Source organism: Perissodus microlepis, chromosome 7, assembly GCF_051167445.1.
Source record: "Perissodus microlepis isolate ML-2025 ecotype Zambia chromosome 7, ASM5116744v1, whole genome shotgun sequence".
Classification (NCBI taxonomy): Eukaryota; Metazoa; Chordata; class Actinopteri; order Cichliformes; family Cichlidae; genus Perissodus; species Perissodus microlepis.
The window spans coordinates 63,452,137-63,472,612 of NC_140467.1; the positions used below are offsets into that span (position 1 = coordinate 63,452,137).

General features: G+C 45.0%; 1 protein-coding gene across 2 annotated transcripts in view; it reads right to left on the reverse strand.

Moving 5' to 3' along the window:
- Positions 1 to 20,476, reverse strand: part of immp2l (inner mitochondrial membrane peptidase subunit 2) — a 199,117-nt gene that overhangs the window by 161,855 nt on the left and 16,786 nt on the right. For both annotated transcript variants that reach the window (XM_084936612.1, XM_084936611.1), the window contains exon 2: positions 2,738 to 2,879. In XM_084936612.1, the coding sequence (XP_084792738.1) occupies positions 2,738 to 2,872 (135 nt within the window). In that variant the 5' untranslated portion in view covers positions 2,873 to 2,879. The remainder of the gene's footprint in view (positions 1 to 2,737; positions 2,880 to 20,476) is intronic.

A 20,476-nucleotide genomic window follows, 5' to 3' on the forward strand; every position in this document is an offset into this window, starting at 1 on the left:
CCCTTCATCCAACACCGCTGTATGGTTTTATTTCTAATGCTTTAAGATTTGATTGGATTCTCAGGTCGCTGTCACGACCCGGGCGAAAGCAGCTACAAGACTCTACAACACGCAGCGAAGAGCGACGCGCAGCTCTAAAATTTATGCTCATTAAAAATAGACAGCAGATTGTTTTATGTATAATGCAACACATGTCAGGGATAATGAGCTGCACGACAGGAAACAAGTCGGTCAAAACCCAGCAGGCTCCTCATGTGAGAGGAGAGCAGCTTTATTTACCGTTTGGATGAAGAGGCCTGCATGTGTGAACGCTGATGTTTGCAGCCACCCGCACTGCCTGCAACCTTTAAATATAATACTTCCCTCTTTGCCAAGCTGGGAAGCAGGTCGTGACTTAAAGTTCTGTCTTTGTTTCTCCCACGAAATGTGATGCGGTGCACTACAGAAGCTCAGCAGAGCATGTGTGAGTGAAGAAGGAAAAAATCTCTTTCATTGTTCGCTAAAATCCTTTGGACTCTCCGAGTTTAGCTCTGAAAGACGTTCCACACTACTGTGTAACATTAACTCAGAGAAACTCATCAATCCTGGAACTGGCTCGTTTCTTCTGACATCAACTGGTCTTTTTCCAGTGTGGAATGATTGTACAGCATACATGTCCAATGGCTTTGATAAACAAGAACCAATCCACACACAAGTATACACACAGGCTCAAATATGTACATACACCCCTGATATTTGGTTAAATGCCTCTTAGCCACTTACATCTCTGCCAGATGCTTTTGGGATCCAACAACAAGCTTCCAGCTTGCTGGCTGATATTTGGCCGCTCTTCTTGGACGGACTGGCAGAGTCATTTAGTTGGTTGGTTTTCCTCCTGTGGTCCACAAACTTTTGGGAATGCCATTCCTGAAGCTTGATGTTATTCTGCTTTCATTCCAAAATCAGTTTTGATGGTTGTTCAGGATCGTTGTCCTGCAGGAACACCCAACTACATCCAAGGTTCAACCTTGATGCTGCCACCGCCATGCGTCACAGCTGCAGTGTTCTCAGGGTTGAAAGCCTCACCTTTGCTCCTCCAATCAGCTCCACCTTTGTCTCGTCCGACCATCAAACTTTTCTCCAGACGCCGTTTGGCTCGTCCACGTGGGCAGCTGCAAATTTCAGTTGAGCTCGTTGATTTTGGAGCAGGAGCTTCTTTCTTGGTCCATGGAGATGTGAGACTGGCTTCACTGTGGAAGTGACACTGGTGTTCCAGCAGATTCCAGTCCACAGCAGGCTTGATCCTGGTTGGGTCCTGAACATTGACAGTTTGGCTCTAATTCAGATGTGTCAGCACTTTGCCAAGGAGTGGATGGAGACTTCTGACCATGACTCCACTGAAGTGTTAAATAATGAAATGAGGAATATTTTGCTCATTTTGGATTTGACGCCACACATTGGCCAGTTCTGTTTCTTTCTACATGTCTGTGTCATGTTGACAGTAAATGTTTACTGTGTGTAAAACTGGATTCTTTTAGTTGATGAAACCCTGCATTGAAAGAACATTATAAAACTGTAACGATCGTATCTTCTGTATTTATTTAATTCTTTGTCTTTTTATGAAAGTCTGTCGTGTTTTTCATGGTCAGGATTTTTCTACGAGGCTTGTATAGAATGTGAGTATATTAAGTCCTAAAAGAGCTCCTCCTACTGACAGATAGGACTGTGAGCAGGACACACAGAGTTACTGAGTAACGTCTGCCTGCTAACCTCCTGCAGAGCAGTGATGCGGACATAGGGTCATGATAAAGACGCATCGTTATTTATTTATCCAACAATAAGACAAAAAGACGTACGAGATGTTTGGTGTCACGTGTCCAAAGAACATCGTTCCAGAAGTGTTTTGTTGAGATGCAGCTTTGCAAACCTCAGCTGTAGAGCCAACAGGCTTCCTCCTGATAACCTTACAAACACGTAATACTTTCGTGACCTTTAACATGCAAACTGAGGCTGTGGAGTCTCAGATGGGACTCTTGGCTTTTGGACGTCCACTCCTGGGAGGACTGGTGAATGTTTTTCCTTCGTGTGAGCGTGTGATCAGCAGCACCGGCTGATGAACCGACCTCTTAATTCCTCGCTGTATTCGGTTTTCCACACTTTCCTGCTTCTGCGTTTGGCTTCATAAATAATGACAGAGTGTAACAGTGTCTGCATTCAAACCAGATGATTTGCATCATGTTTCGATATGTAAAACATTAGAAACTTTGTTTTTAACCACGACGAGAATAAAGCAGCGATTCTGAATCTGTCTCCCAGTAACGATCAATAACACAAAACACCATTTTGATATAACAGCGATATTAATCACAGAACAGGTCAAGCTTAAATAAAACCCAACATTTAGATTTACATTTCTTATTGAAGTCACTGAAATTTGAATTCATGCTTATTAAAACTCAAACTTTACGGCCATCAGCTGCCAAACTGGACGCTGTGCTAGGAGGAAGAGAAACGCAGAATCTGGGCTGTAAGCGGGACGTGAGCAGCTTCCAGCTAAAAAACAGTCCGGAGTGAGTTTTCAGTTAGAGACCTGCTTTCCAGGCTTCATACTTCCTAATCCTCAGCACGCTGTGACGATGCTCCGACCTCTGACCTGCTCTTTATCTGTCAGACATCCAGAGAGTGCGGCTTCCCCTCCCGTTGACCTCTGCGAGCAGACGCTGTGAGCCTGATAAGCGGATGTGCTGTGATATCTCACCTGCATCGATGATCCCTCCACTCGTGCCACGTAGGCGAATCGATCGAGGAAGGTGACGGTTACGGGGACGGCGACGAAGAATCCGCTAACGAACGCTCGCAGGCAGCGTCGCCCCGCCGTGGCCTGCTGAGCCATCGCAGATCTGGACAGGGAAGAAGAACATGAGAGCGGGAAGTCGACGTGACCGCGACAACACGCAGGAAAATAAACAGCGCTCAGATCAGACTACGTTAGATTAAACTTTATTGATCTCTGCAGGGAGGCGGGGCAATGCAGCAGTGGGAGATTAATAGAAACACACCAGAGAAAGACATGGAAGCAAAAAGGTAAATAAGGTGTGTTAAGTGGAAAAGTACATTTCAGATACACTGAAATCAGTCATTGACCTGAAAATGTTTTCCACATGACTACGACATCACATTAGGGGAGCATGAAATTCACAAGGGAAAAAATGGCATTAAAATTCTCAATTAACAAGAAAAAATGTGGTGAAGGTTTCATAGATCAAAAAGATTTGCAAAAACCAAAATTGTAGTTTGTGACAAAGAAAATGCAAATCAGGCAATTTAGAAAATTTAGATAAAACGAAACAAGAGGGAGGCTTCCAGTCGCACAAGAGTCACTGACAAGAAGCATTTTTACAAGTAAAGCTGTTGGAACAATGCTTGTGCCAAGGTCATGCATATATCCAGTTACACCTCCAAAACTGTCTGAAAGCATCAAGCAGAAGCACTCATGCAGATGAAACCTGCAGCAGGACTGGAAACAAACATGCAACAGGTCATAAAGACGCAAGAACAATGAGCCCCGCAGCACACAACACGGGGTAGTGATGTTCTGCAATGTTTGATACAAAAGCATCAGTGGAACTGAAAAGCACAAAGGAGGCTCGAGCTGTTGGTGGAGACAAATATTCATCTAAAATCTGCCTTAACCATTATATTTGAAACGTTATATGATATTTGGAGTCGTGTGTGAGAAACCTGATCTAAATGATTGCTGCTTGCATTCTTTAGAAAAATGTGTTATGCTTTCCAAATTAAGAGACGGCCCTGCCTGCTGCGGGTAAACCAACGCCCCTGACTGACAAAAACTCGCCACAGAAAGAAGTCGTCCTTTTGCGAGTTCTTATCGCAGGTTTGGCGACAGCGAACGCTGAAAACACATCACGCTGAGCCCGTTCCCCTCCTGACAGAGTTTTTCCATCCACTCTGCTGGTGCGCTCCAGGAAGCCCAGACAGGCGTGAAATGACCGAGCAGCTGGCGGCGGCGGCGGCAGCCATGCACCGCTGCCTTCGGCTAACAGCTAACAGCCTCGGCTCCACGTCGGCAGTCCTCATTCTGGAGATCTGCCACAGCTATTACCTCCACATCACAAGACTTCAGATGAAACATCATCAAAGCACACTGTACTCTGCCTCCACGCTTTCAGAGAGTGTCGGCGAGGCCGCGTGAACACATTCAGGGATTAAAAAAGTTAATCTGTTTCTCCCTCTAATTCAACGTCTCAATGCAACGTGGCAGTTTACCAGCATACTGCATGTCAGTACCAGGAAGGTTTTTCAGTACTGTGAGGCGAAGAGGTGCAGAAACACTTTCCCAACATACCAGCAGACAGACTGCAGAAACCCTGTTAGTATGAAACGCTCCCAAGAAAAACAGATTTCTTGGCTCCACACAGAAGAATCCAAGTTGTAGGTGGAAGTAAACAAACTGCCATCATCTCGCTTGCAAACTTGCACTCGAGTTCCAGTTCAAGCAGTTTTCAGCAAAGACGACAGAAAAACCTGCAGGAGATGTTTAAGGGAGACTTCTGTGCACTCAGGTTCCAACAGAGTCGCACTGTGTTTGCTGCAGACGGACTAACGAGCTGCCTCGTCGGGTCTGCGGACTTCCACACCTCTGGACTGCAGCTGCTGCTTTTCAGTGCTGGGCGAGCGCAGCGGTACACGAACCGATTCTCGACCTGCAGCCAGCATCCCTGCAGCTCACAGAGCCACAACATCAACCTGATCAGCGGGTCTGCAGGGACGCACAGACCAAACGGGCCAAACAGTGTGTTTGATGTTCATGTAGCTCAAGTTTAACTTTCAAGCTTTTTTTACAGCTTTTTCGGAGTAACCGAGTCGTGTTTGGTGGTCATACTGCTGGGCAGCACACAGCAACAGCAATTTAGCTTCATTATATTGTAGAGAAGGGAGACGTATCTACAGCCAATACGTCCGAAACTCAGAGAAAAGTCTATTAAATATTGGGAATTTTGGGGTGAAATGTCTCTTACATATGTGACGTAAAGCTTTTAGCTTCATGGAACATGGAGCGGTTTAAAAGGTGGCTGTTTGCTGTCTCTGGGCGCTGACAGTTAACTAATCAGAGACTAAACAGCCATCAGCAGAATAGGGCTGATAGGGTTTTACCAGCAGCGCATTGACAAAGGGAAGCACGGTGGAGCAGGACGGACAACAACCCACAGGTGTATTTGGTGTTTGGACAACATTCAGGTTTAACTCGATTTCTCCCTGAGGGAAATCTGTCTGCAGCCATGGAGACAAATACTGACAGCAGACACACTGTACTACCCGAGAAGTTCAACCGGACGATAAAATAATTACATGTACATTTATAAATTACACAATAAGGTCAGTTCTTGACTCAGGCTGAAGGACTACTGTAGCATTTGGGGAACTTGCTAGCTTTATTTGTCCCTTGATAGTGAGATACGAGCAGAGAAGCAGCTCGGCTCTCTGCAGCATCTGCCGACCTGCACATCACAGAAATCATTTCACAGAAGTGCTGGAGATGGAAATGCTGTCAGGTCACATCATCGTGTTCACAGCTGGGTTTGTGCTTCAAAGTTAGGTAGCGACTTTTAGATCTGGTGTATTTGGGAAATGTGGATAAAGTCAGGCTAACTTTGTCCAGTGCTGTTGGCCAACAGGGCGGCGGTGGTGCCACTGCTGGCACACAAAGGAAGAGGAGAGGGGGAAGGCATCGTAGGAGGCAGCGAGAGAGAAAGGAAGGGCAGGAGTGTAAAGGTGAGAGAAGGAACTCTGAAAGGAGGAGCAATGACTGGAAAATGGAGACGGCTGCGAGGGAGGAGGAACGAAGAAGACCACGGAGAAGATTGATGGCGCGCAGAGGGTTGGAGTGACAGAGCAGGAACCTGGGAAAGGAGGATAATCAAGAACAGGTGAGACATGATGAGAATAGCAGCGTCTAACAGTAAGAGACTGCTTGGACACTTCTCGGGCAGCGTAAAGCGCAGCAACCACAGAGCTGCAGCCTCCTCACGTAAAGGAGCGTCCACGGCCTCCGTGTACGTTACATCTTATTAACCACGGCGGTCTGCCTCCGCCGGGCTTTGTAAGACATCAGTCACCCGCCATGTGCTGCAGGGAGGAAACTCCGGCGCCGGTGCAGAAAATCCATCCAACCATAACAATCCATCCTGACGTGAACATATTGCCATTACACGTCCATGCAGCCGGCCGCATAATTCACCCACAGAGCGAATGATCAGAGGAAGCTTCAAGGTTTCCGCTCGCTTTTACAGTCCAATCGTTTCTGCGCCGACACCTGGAAGCCACGCGGCGCTCGCATTAAAACGACCTTGTTTCCCACAGTTTCCTGTCGGCACATTTAAATGGCTGACACAGCGAGACCCACATCAAAGTGACGGGTAAATGAAAAACGAGCTTCTCCCCTTGTTAGCTAAATGTCCACATCATAATATACAGCTCCTTTTAATAGGAAGACGCCCCCAAACTACTCTTCTTTCTGGGTTTTTAATTTAAAAAATGCATATTATCAATAATTCAGCACCTTCACTGAGTTCTGCAGCTTTCCAGCAAAAGAGCGTTTAACAGTCACGAGAAGCTTATAGCTCACGGACGTGGGCACAAAACTTTTCAGCTTCATCATTTTAACCAAGTAGCACCAAAGTTTGGATTCACAAACTCGTTTCTGTCAATTAATGCTGAAAACGTACAAACTGTCAAAATACTTGAAACATTCGACTCTTCAGAGCACGTGCTGTGGTGTGTCCGGGAATATCGTCTTTATTTGAGACATATGAGATAGGGCTGTAAGACGTTTATCGTCACGACAACGATATTTATCACAAAAATTCTGTGAATCTCGGGCAGCTCGACTTGCGTGAAGTGTTTCCAGCTGGGCGTCGTGTAGCTGGAGTCGAGTGTTTTGACCGATGCATGAAACGATACATTTTTACACATAAATTGTAACAGCCGCCGTTTTCTTTGTCAGTATTTATTACACGGCGTGCTGCGGGGAAAAGCCTGCTCTAACGTTGAGTCTAAGGTTTATTTGGAGCACCTGACGGCTCTTTGTTGCTTCCCATGCGTAAACCCTCTCCACACTGTCACGTGATTCTAGCGTAGGTGGGTGAAGAGGTTTGTCGTGTTTGAGTCTGAGGTGGGGACGGCTTTCCTGAATAAATTGCATCGTACAGTTTTCTGGTCCGTGTCAGACTTTTTATAACCAAACCATGTCCGTGCTACAGAGGGAGCCCCTCGTTTAGGAACAAGGTCCTCGATTTGTTTGGACTGGTCTTTCTGTTTGTCATCATTTCAGTTTATTTTGAAAAATCTCAACAGAATCTTCAGCTTTATTGTGAAAGGTTTATGTGGAAAATAAACAAGCGGACGGCGGAGCCACACGCTGGGTTTACCGTGGTTGTTGCTAAGGATAACGCGTAAAAACAGTCGCTTGTCCGACCTCTGAGACTGATTTCACCCAGCAAGCGCCGGCCAACCGGCTGGGAACGCACATTTATTCATAGGAACTCAGGGCTCGCAAAATCGCTAGCCCGACGTCCCGGGGCTAGCGATTTTTCCAGTCGGGCTACCAAAATCTATCTCTGCCCTGCCCGTCGGGCTGTCGTAGGAAGGAAAAATATATGTCAATGCTTTTGCATTCTTTCAAAAATGTAGCTGAGTAATTATGTCATTGGCATCGATGAGCCACTGTCAATGTGACATATTGAAATCGCGTTTGAATTTGCGCTTGTTTTTTGCTTTCACTTTGTGATCGTGCGAACTGTGTATAGAGAGCGACAGCACTGATTGGTGAGTGACAGATTAATTGCGCAGCAATTCCTCTGACATCGTCTTATCAATCGTTAGCTTACTATGCAAACGTGACAAGTGAAATCTCCCGCAGTTTAAACATGTGAGAGGTTGATCGCGCAGAGAATCGCTGAGCGTTATGTGAGTGCCTGTGTAAAAGCAGCAGGATATATATTTTAGTTCTGCTGAGCCAAATAAGACAGGTCAGGGTGAAGAAGTGACCACAAAACGGAAAAGTTATGACAAATCAGACTATAAGGCAAAAAGAAAGTGCAGCTTTATGGTTTCATGGACAAAAGAATTTCTGTGGCTGCAACGTGACGAGCTAAATAACATGATGTTCTGCCAGGTGTGTTGTGAGTTTCATTCGATTTCCGAGTCGACAAGCGCCCTTGTTACTGGGACCAGTCATTTTAAGGAAGACCCCATCAGAACCCATTAGAAATGCATTATTGCCCAGTCTGCAATATCTTTCCCAGAACAAACAGCAATTGCAAAAAACATACTAAAAATAAACCAAGCACGAGAAGAAGTCCTGAAAAGGCTGTTTAGAACAGCGTGCTATGTTGCAAAGAGTGAACTACCACTGGCACAATTCAGCAGTCTTTGCAAACTTCAAAAAGCAAACGTCCTCGATCTTGGTTCCACTTGCCTCTCACCCGTGACTCCAGTGGAAATGTCAGATTCAGGATCTGACAGACTGATTCATGTTCTACACAGTTCTTACAAGTTCATAGAAATTTCTGTTCAATGAGAACCAAGTATTTGAGTTGATGGTTGTAATTTTTATACAGTTGTTGTGATTTGTATTTTAACAATTTTGTGATTAATTTTTGTTTCCGTTACAATATTATACATTAAAGTATAATATTGTAACGGAAACAAAACATCAATCAAAAAATTGCTCTTTTTTATTCGGGCTACTTAAATTTATTTTGGGCTACCGAAAACTGAAGAGTGCCGGCCCGAAGGGCTACCAGGGATTTAGAAATTTTGCGAGCCTTGGAACTGCTGTGTCACATCCATCCTTTACATCAATGGTTCCCAAACTTTTTTTGCTAGGCCCCCCCTTGTTGGACAAGAAAAATGTTCGCGTCCCCCCACGCAGGGAAAACCAATCCTGCAGGGAGACCTACCTCGGCACTTGTGCAGGTGAAGCCAAAGGGGAGACATGCTTCACCATATTTTCTAGTCTTTGGCTTGAAAAGTTGGTTTGAAAACATATTCAGCGATGCTTCATCTCCTGCTTTGCATTTGATGGGCGCCCCGTCAAAAACCTGTCCATGATGCTAGCAGTGTCCAGTTTTTCCTTTTCATACCGCCCCCCCCTGCAATGGCTCTGCGCCCCACACTTTGGGAAGCTCTGCTTTACATGCAGTCTGTACGTTTAAAAGCCTTTAGTTTAGCAGCCAGGGCAACAATAACAACACACCCATTAAGGAGGCAGGATAAAGGAAACCTGGAGTCTTTTGGTCTTCCTCACAGGTGCTCTAAAACAACAGCCAGAGGGCAACATGTCAAACTCACTGTGAAGTGGATGGTTCGAACAATTAACAATAACATGAGCCTTCCTCAGTGCTGGTTATAGATGGACGTCTTGCCCTGAGAGTTTGCAGACAGTTTTTACTAAAAGTCCCAACATTGTTCTTCAAAGTCGTGTTACCAAACCAGGCAACGATACAGAAAAAAATAACAGATTCAATCAAACTTCTGTGAAACAAAGGAAACATTTCAGATGAGACATTAAAAGATCCAATTTTCCTTAAAAAGAACAGTCTGTTTGGCAGCAGCATCAGCTTGAGGCTCAAAACACAGTTTATGGTCAAGAACATCCCCGAAAGACTCTCCACAAACTCAGTATCAGCAGCTTTGATGAGCTACTAAAATCAATAATCGTGTCTTTTGATTATGACACATTTAATAAAAGGAAGGACTCTCCACACACACTGTACATTCTCACAGCTGCTTTTCATGGGTAGAAAACTCAGATAAATACAGGCCTACTAACAAAGAGCTCTTAAAACAAGCTGTGAGTGGCTGTCAAGTTCTCGCTTGTCTCGCCTCATTCTCAGACATTTTTCAGTAATTTATCAAAAGCAGGCGTAACAACAACACAAAAATGTAAAACCTGCATCCTGAGCCACACTTGTTAACAGTTTCAGTTCTTATTCTGAGTGAATTTGGAGAAAAAAAACACCAAATCTGAAAAATATTGGAAAAATACCATTTCTGTCCTTTGCTGTTGGCCAACGCGACTTCTTTTTCCATTTTTAGCTCCTTTTACATGGAAACTAAAGCTGAAGATTCAAAAACAAAGATCTTGCAGCATGAAGACGTCTGGCTTAAAGAGAACGAGAGGTTTGTGGTTCTCAGGGCCCGTCTGAGGAACCCGGTGTCCACGCCGCCGTGGCTCGTTTACGCCGTGGTGACAACTGCACTCCGGCACATTATACTCCGCCGGGGGAGCGGTCTTTATCAAGTCTGTAGGAAAGGCATTAATATTGTTGACGCGGTGACAAACGAGTTAACGCGGCACATCTCTCTGTCGCTTTGATATTCGTGGCGGTGCCCGACATGCAGAAGGATTTCTGTAAGGAGCCGTGGCAACAGACCAGGCAGGTTATCATAAACAAACACTTATTGAGGTTATTAGACTGCAGCGGGCACGAAACAAAGGCTGCTGCTTTCAAAGAGCAACAAGAGTCAGAGAGTGATGCTCCGTGTGTGCTCGGGGACGCCTCTTCATGTCGAAAGGCAGCTTCTCAGAGATCTGTCAGGAGTTCAACAAACCCAATTCCACTAACCGCTTCAATTTATTCAGATGAGCCAGATACAGACGGTAAGAGCGGGGCTCACCGCTCGCTTTCAGATTCAGCGAGCGGTGAGCCCCGGAGCAGACCTGAGGTCAGCATATCAGCCGCTATCAAGCCGAGACATTGTGGTGTGCTTTTGCTCCAATTGCTAGAATTGAATTTCTGGGTCTCTGGGCTGGACTCCATCTCAGCCGGTGACTAATGTTAGCGTCCCAAAGCTTTTCCAGACCGATAAATCCACAGGGGAGGATGCAGCAAGGCAGCAGGAACGCTGATTACAGCCAGCCGCTCAGCTTCCACTTCTGCCTCCGCAGCAGTTCTGGGCTTTACAGGGGAAGCGGGAGGGGGGCCGTGGAGAAGCTTGACCCACAGCTAAGTATGATGGAGGTTTAGGAAAGAGAGGGCTGTGGTGCTGAGGGAGGATCCGGGTGATGAAGAAGGATGCCCGAGGCAGCCGAGATGAGTTTTAATTACTGCACACTTTGTGCTCTCTGTGAACCTGCACCCGTAACACTGTGCTGTGGGACAACAGCCAATCAATGCTACCAGTGTTAGTGACATCAGTGATATCATGAGCCTGCAGGTGATGAAAGTAAATATCAACCCGACAATAAAAGAATGTCTGTGCAAGAGATGCAAACTAAGACTAAGATGGCAGCTAATCAGGCCGCAGGGGGACAAACCTCACGGCCGACCTGTACAGCAAAATCCATTCATTAACACAAATGGCGTCAATCTGCAGAGCTGCCTCTGAAATCATCTGAGTACGAGGCCAGTGTGAGACATCTGTGTCTGTGCGCACCGTCGATTGATTTCATGCATTTCCTGCCAGGTAAACTCATTTTTTTCATTATTATTACGCGACCAAACAAACCACAAATAACAGCAGTCAGCTGCGAGAGTTCACGGCAAAGAAATGATCTGCTGTTGCTGAGGGGAAGAAAAGGAGCCGTACTGATAACATCTGTAACATCTGACATTAATGAGCCCGTCCAGCGCTTTCTATTTGATCTACATTTGGTTCCCTGAAGCTACACAGAACCTTTTTACTACACTTGTAACAGGAGAGATTTACATCCTGTATGACTTTAGGATATGGAATCATTAGACAACTCAAATATGAGTGCAGAAGTGTCCGTCCACTCATCACAGGCATGAATGTCAGGGTGAGCTGCTCTGTTTCCAGGGTTAACTGGATTAACAACTTTCAAAAGCAAGGATTGGCTCCTCCTCTGAACACAGGCTGGCTTTTCCCTTTTCCCCTCGAGGATATGAAGACCGGGCGTGCCTGATGGCTTCAGATACAAAGGTGCAGAATGAGATAAAGAGAGATTATTTTGATAATCTGACTCGTGCAAAGCTGCTCTAGCAGAAGCAAGAATAAAAACATGGAGTGTGTTCATCTGCACAACCAGAAGACTGAAAGAGACAAACTCTTTATTCATCAAACTGTAGGATTCAGTGAGAGCTTTTCCCCTGCTTACAAACTGCACCCAGCATGTGCATACGATACGTTCTGATCTGTAATAAAGAGAAAGAAGAGCGCACAGTCAGCGCATGTAAAACCTCTGCTGGTTTCACATGCAGCATGCAGGGTGTCGGTCTGCTCAGCAACAACAAAAATCTAAACAAACGCAGGTCATGTCACAATACGAGGATGTGGAAGAGGGCGAACCTCATCTATGGGTGTGGCAACAACTGATAACAGACGGTCAGCTGTTGCAGGTCAGCCTTGAAGATGAATAAACACAGACACACGTTTAGAGGAATGTCCTTTGAGATGGAGGACATCGCTGCAGCAGGCACGGCCGCCCAGCTGTGTTCTTCTGATCAGAGCTTCACAAACTGTGTCAGCTCTCCAGATAAGGAAGGACATTTGCAAGCAGCTGTGCTGTCGTTGTGGAGTCAAAGCACCCAGCACCACCCACAGACTGAGCTCACTGTGGTCCTAAAGGCTCCACTCAGACCAGCGTGGCCCTTCTGTGATGCAGGACCTCAGCAAAGAGGAGGATTCACCCCAGAAAGCCACTCTCCTCACGGACACCTGCAGGATATCGGCTGTAGTCGTTACAAGTGAAAAGGGCCTTTCTCTCTGAGACGCTGTAACTGCAGAGCAGCTGAACAAAAGGAAAGACGTAACTTCTATAGAGACGCAAAACTCTGACATGAACGTTATCACTCTTGTGAAAGTCATAAGATGACTCACCACGTCTGGATTCACCAAAAGTTTAACCGTGTAATTTCCACTTCATCAACAACGAGCCTCAAATGTCACAGTCTCAGTATCCCACCATGACGCCTTCCCATGAGTTTGTTTTTAACCATTTCTGTCTCCAACTCTTTGTCTCTTCTTCTACAGGAAAACAACAGATGCAGGAAGTCGTCCTTTAAAGTGGGGACAGACGAGAAGCTTCCTCTTCAGGAGGACGTAGAGCCTGCAAATGTCACAGTCTGCCTGCGACCCAGCATTCACCTCCACCTGTCCCCCAAAGGACGAGATGGACACCGAATGGATTTTCCCCTCATCATATCGCTGAGACTTCCAGCAGACATCCCATAATTACCAGCAGGGTAGTCCACAGCGACCAGACTCATCAGCCATTTCTTCCTCTGCAGACGAAGCTCTTCTTCATCTCTCCGTCTTCACGGGAAAGATGTCAGCAGACTCTCAAACAAGTGAACCTTCGTTATCCTGTAAAAACAGCGACATACTCTTCCTCGTGACGACAGCTGAACACTGTAAACAGGAGGCTGCTGTGCACTCACAGCATTATTACACTTAATTTAAGCCACGTCTGTTAATAATGCATCTGAAACTTTATTGCATCAAGTCCTACGACGTGACGCAGCGACTCTCAGTGCTCGATGCGGACGTGCTAAACTGTTTGCAGCCACACAGCTGAAGCTACACAGTCCCAGTCTCGATATGAAACAGATTCACCTGAATATTGTTCATTTAACGTGTCATCATGGGAAACACCAGTGTGGTCTGCAGATTTGTCTTTTTTTAATCAGGTCCTTTGAAAAAGACAACATTTCATTTTGATGGTGAAACATCATGAACCAAAAAAATAAAAGCGTGCATGAATGTCCTCGTCGTATTTTAATCTGATACACTTCCTTGCCAACAGGTTTGTGAAACATTAGTAGGGCTGCTCAATTAATCGGATTTTAATCTCGATTACGATCTGGGCTTTCAACGATCATTAAAAATGACTGAGCCGATTATTAGCCCCTCCCTCGTGCTTTACTCTCGCGCTGCTCCGTGTGGCAAATCGAGCGCACCTCTCTGCATTTCGAACACGCGTCACAACAATTAAGAGCAGCGGTCTCCAACCTTTTTTGCGCCACGGACCGGTTTATGCCCGACAATATTTTCACGGACCGGCCTTTAAGGTGTCGCGGATAAATACAACAAAATAAAACTAGTACCGGTACCGAAAAAGAGAAGATTTATTCATAACACACGTGAAAAGACTCAGGAAAACAGAGTAAACGATAAAAACGAGTAAACGATAAAAACGATAACAAAATAACGCTGAAAACCGATAAAAACCCTGAAAACTATACATTTCACACCTGAGCCTCAACTCTCGCGGCCCGGTACCAAACGACTCACGGACCGGTGCCGGTCCGAGGCCCGGGGGTTGGGGACCGCTGATTAAGAGGACCGAGGGAAGCTCGGAAAGCTAAGCAGAAGTTATTTGGAGAGGAGAGCGACTGCCGTTGGTTGAAAAGAGAGGTACAAAAACTTCAGTGGTTGGAAACATTATGGGTTCGAGTCAGACGTGGATCAAGTAGACACAGTGTGTAAACGTTGCTACGGTGTCGTAGCTGCACCACAGAGCAACACTGCAAAGTTCACTAAACACAGATGTTTACATTTTTCATTTATTTCTTATATTGCAAACATTTGCACTGTTATCAGTATTTGCACTATTTTATATTATTTTTTGACAATCTTTAAAGTCATTATTCAAAACATTGTTATTGTTAAATAAATATCGTCAAATAATCGAGATCTCAATGTCAGTGAAAATAATCGTGATCATCATTTTTGCCATAATCGAGCAGCCCTAAACATTAGTATTATATGAAAGAGTCCATCCTTTGGCGATATATACACATGGAGGTCATCTGATGGTGTGTTTGAATTCAGACACATTGGAGGGTTTTCCAACATGAAGAAAAGCATCTCAGTCTGATTTAGTGCTGGCAACTCCAAATTTATCTGGATCATTGTCCTGCTGCCCGAGTGCTCTTGAGCTTCATGGCATGAACATCCTCCTTCAGGGTTTTCTGGTAGATTCATGGTTCCCTCAGTTACAGCGAGTCACTCTGAAGCAGCAGAGCAGCCCAGACCACCACCGTGTCTGCCGCTGCTGTGATGATCTCTCATCAGATGTGACGGGGCTCAAACACTCTTTGGGATCATCCAGATGTTTTCTGGCAGATGTGAGATGAGCCTTTGTGATCTTTTTGGTCAGCAGTGGTTTTCTCCCTCTCCCATGGAGCCATTTCTTCTCTTTCTTGTGGTTGAATCATGACCTCTGACGTCGTCGATGGCGAAGGTTCAGCACCGTTCCAGGTGTCCTCCATGTGTGGATAACGGCTCTCACTGTGGTTCTGTGACCTTTCAGACTGATGATGTCACTGACTTTGGTTCTCAGCTGGTTCTTTAGATCGTGGCGTGATGTGCTGCTGGTTGAGATCTTTCAGCCTGCTTCACTTTATCAGACAGCTTCTGTTGTGGTGAGTTCTTCTGGTGGTAACTTTAATAACGGGGCACCGACTCTTCAAAAGAAGACGCTTTACACAGAAGGGGAATTTTCTGATTTAGAATTTGCACAAAAAATCAATAAACGAGTAAAACTGAAACTATTTTATAGTGTGGTAATGTTTGTAAGAGAACAGGCAGTTTAGGGGTTTATCCCCACACTGGTAGGTGATGTTCACCAAGTCCAAGCAGCTAAGATCTCAAGGAAAGGTCACCGGGAAGATAAACATTGATCTTGTGTGGACCCAGATCATCCACAGCAGATTTGATGCCCATATATCCTGTAACAGACCAGACTCTGAGCTCCACAACAAAGTCTGTGACCGGCAAACACACACAAGCATCCTTATGCCCGCATTTAGAGGGCCAACTAAAACCCCTCCTCGACAACTTTGACATTTGCTCTGACTTTGTATGAGGTACTTATATGAATTAAGTCATTCGCCAGATAATCTCTTTAACCTTATCACTGAATATTTATTCATCTCCAGCCCGCCGAGCCTCGCCGTGCTCGCTCAGCCAAAACTAAGGTGATTACTGGATGGGTGTCAGTGTTGACTGTAAGCTGGGCGGATCCAGGCCCACTGCCCGGGACACAAATGGGATTTGTCTCTCATGCAGAACATCAGACGCGGCTTTTTAGGCAACGGCAGCAGGGAAGGCATTACAAAAATGCCTGCTTCCGCTCACCTTGGAGGACTAATGGGCAGTTTGGCCCACCAGCGATGCAGTCATTAGCTCCGGCAGCCACTCTGGAACACAAATACAGGCTGAAAGCCACTCGACAGCACAGAAATTACACCGAAATAACCCGGCCGAGGCAGCGCTGCACATCGTTCTCCTTGTGGCTGCTTCACCGGCTTGTTATGAACCAAATAGCAGGTGTCAAAACGCACTTGTCAAGAGAAACGACAGCAAAAATCACAAATGACAGCACTTAGAAGAGAACAAATGAGACATCTCCTCCCGAGTGCGATATTTCGGGTGAAATGTGGGTTTCTTTCCCCAAAGCTTTCGTGAACTGGGGGTGGAAAAAAAGTTTATCTTCCTCCCTGCTGAGGCCGTTTAGCAGCAAACACCACGGAACAGCACGACTCCTCCCACCGCCACATCACACTGCAGCAACGCAACCAGGACGCACATCTACACCACATATCACCTACACCTGCTGCACCTGTCAGTCTGCAGCTGACCAGAAGCTGGTGGGTGGAGTCACATTTAGCCAAGCAGTTTCTGTCATTTTCCCTCTACAATTAAAACTGAAATATGAAATGCATAAATATTTAAAGTTGACTCATGTAAGCCTCCTTATTTGTATTCCTAAATGCTCACATAGAAGTGGGCGGGGCTTCTGCATTCACAGTCAGGGTGGCCGTCTGACATGACCATATAAGGGCAATCTGCTCTCTATGACATCACACAGATTCAAGAACAGAAAAACTGAGCATTTAGAGCCTGAAGCCTGAGAGTGTGGCTCCCACAGATCACTCCTCCCACTGACCTCTCTAATGCTCAACAGGAACAACCTGCCCTGGAACAGGAAATAAAGCAGCTCCAGTGTCAGCACCAAACATCTGCTCTACTGAACACCTGCTATGATCGTTACAGTAAGACCTATGTTTCTCTCACCCCAACCAATCACAGCAGATGGCCCCGCCCCTCCCTGAGCCTGGTTCTGCTGGAGGTTTCTTCCTGTTAAAAGGGAGTTTTTCCTTCCCACTGTCGCCAAAGTGCTCGATCATAGGGGGTCACATGATTGTTGGGTTTTTCTCCGTATATATTATTGTAGGGTCGACCTTACAGTATAAAGCAGCTTGAGGCGACTGTTCTGTATTAGTGATTAGTTCTGTATTAGTGATTAGTTCTGTATTAAAACTGAATTGTTCTCGTTGCTGAAGTTAAAGCAGCGTAAAACAGACTCAGCAGACGGATTAGAATCAATCACAACAACGTTTAGTCATTTTCTCTAAATGAATACAGGAAATATTCATAAATATGCACTCATTAATGAATAATTACATCTTCCAACAAACTGATTCATTCTCATAAACTTAATCCATTAAAAACACACAGCAGCTGGTGGTGGAAGCTGCCGCGTTTGTACTCCATCTTTTATATACAGTCTATGGGCTCCAACGCATGTTTCGACCTTGGACGGATTCTGAAAAATGTGCTATAAATAAATATTTTGTTCTTTTCTTGCGTGCGTGTCTCATTTTGTTATGTACTGTAGATTTATTTGTTTATGTAATAAAAAGTAATAAAAAATATCATTCAGCTGTGCGAGTCCACAACAACAATATAATCTGATATTCCTGAGGAGGGAGGACAGCAGCGCGGCTGATTACATCTGTAATATCTGACATTTAATCAAGCTGGCAGCTCAAACTGCCTTTCAGCAACATGACAGCATAACATTATCGCTACTGTGGAAATTATACTGCAGCTCAGAGTATTTCATGAAAAGAAATCTAGAGTTACTAATCAAATTCATATTACTGAAACACAACAAAAGGGTCCTTCGAACAAAGGAAGAAGCGAAAGCTGCAATTATTACCGAGCTCCACAAACTTTTAGAATCAGTTATCTTTCCACCAGTGGTTTTTTTTTGTGTGATGAATCTCTAAAATGTCAGAAACGTCCATCAAATCTGCCCCTCTGTGTTCCCAACGGAAACTCAATATTCAGTTTACAGCTAATCTAAACAAAAAGAAAAATGAATAAAAGTCCCAAACTGAACGACAGTTCTGTTAATCTACCAACTAAAAATCAGGCGACAGCGGCTGCTAAGCTAAGCTCGATCTCTATCTGCCAGCAGAAGCATCCCCACGGGCGTTTGAGGACGGACGACCTTAAAAATATGATCAAAGTATCGAACGCGTCAACATCTGAGGACAGACGGAGACGGTGAGGCTGGTGTGGAACAGCAAGGTCCAGGGCATAACTGAGAACAGCATCATCTTAGTCAAATGTCAGTTACTGAGTGTAAACATAACAGGATGATGGACTTAAACAGCATCAGCACTGCTGCAGCAGTCATGGAGACGAGCTGAACGAAATCAGACGCTCTCTCTCACAGAGGGCGGATCCACACACTCGATCCGGCAGATTTTCATGTCGGGTGCAGATCAGGCGAATGTGTTAACCACCACACTATGGAGCCACTGAGCAGCTATAAGAGGAAGAGCATGATATAAAGACCTAGTGTGCACCGCCTCATGCTTCCTTTAGGGGTCGCCACACTGCTTCAGCTGCCTCCACCTCCTCCTACCCCAGCATCCTCGTCTGCCACTCCAACCCTCTGCACCAATCCTTCACTGCATCCATGAACCTCCTCTGAGGTCTTCCTCCTGCCTGGCAGCTCCACCTTCATCATCCTCTGCACATGTCCATCTCAGTCTCTCAGATATTATCAATGAAACTGCACCAGACCTGTGTGAAACAGACCGCTGAAGAAGTCCTGATCCACCTGCTGTAATTAGTTCAGTTTATTTCTGCCTCTGTCCGCTTGAATCCTGCTGCGCTCTGTTCATTAAAGGGAGGAGCAGACACTTCCTGTTTGAAACCAATATTTTTGTCTGCGACTGTTTTTGTTCTCGTGTCCTTGGATGTGCTGCTACTTGCCCTCAGGATTAATGAATAAATGATGACAGCCAAAACACGATCAGATCATTACTGCAGTGGACAAAAAAGGCTGCAGCAGGTTGTTCGAAGTAAAAGGACACAGATTTGTCACATTTGATTTCGTTCTGTCCTTGGAATTTGATTCTATCCAACCCTCTGATTGATTTAGTCTTCAGAAGTCTTACATTTGAATTTTCTGACTGCCTTTTAAGGCTCTGTTATCTCAAGGCTGATGTAATAGATATATTGTTCGATCAAATGACCAAATTCAAGAAAAGTTCCCAGCCTGAAGTCCGTGGACAGAGTGCTGAAACACCTCTTAACGGAAAGGTTCTGAGTTTGGTCATAAAGATTTTCAAATGATGGGAACTAGAGAGCTGCTTCAGATACGCCATTCAAACTTTTAGGCCAAAGATCTGAAAATATGACTTCAAGAATTTGCATCCATCCATTCTGAATGTCAAATTCTGAAAACTTGAATTTGCTTTAACATTTGCTGCAGTTTCATGTTTGAAGGCCTGCAGAAAGATCAGTTACAAAACTACGTGGTTGAAATTTGTAACACACGTTCCCAATAATGAGGTTTAACTACGCAAATCCCAAGAATGGCCTTAAACATATTAGAGCTTGGAAATGCAGGAGGAGATTATTGTGACATCCCAAAAAATGCAGCTTCCATTTGAATTTTATTTTGTGTTTGGTAGTAACAACATGTCCAAAATGCTTTAACCTCCTGGGACCTGGCATCCTTATATGTGGACATCACCTGTTGGGTTATTTAGACCAAAATACTAAATTTTGCTCTACAAGGGCCTGATATCCACTTACGAGGACGTTATACTGCCACCGTTCTATCGAAATTTAAAACGAATGTCTTCATATGTGGATATTATTTTCATCAGAAACAAAAATCAGGTAATTCTTTGTTTTTACATTCATCAGGTCCCAATCAGCCCAGACAGCAAAGAGAAATTAAAAATGCATGTCGTGGAAGAGTTTGGGTCTTAGGAGGTTAAAAAATCCAGAGTTGAAAACCACAGAGTGACGCCACAGTGGCTACAGCCATCTTTTATATACAGTCTGTGAGTGTGACTTTGAAGAACTGGTTCTGGACCACCGAGCAGATGTGGGATCTGTGAAACCACTAAGACGATACCGACGGGCAAAGGTGCAGCCATTGTGCCCGATAGACACACAACCGTGCTACAGGCTGCTCCACTGAAAAGAAGAGCAGCAAACATTTGTGCCAAGTGATTTTCCTTGTTTATGTAACACATGAGCTTAAGTGATGCAGCTGATGGTGTAAATGTGTCTTTAATAATCAGATCTGTAGACAGCTCGTCTTATCCACAGTCTGATGATACACATGTCAGCACAGCTGGAAGTAGGGCTGGGCGATATGGCCTAAAATTCATATCGCGATATAATTTGAAGCATG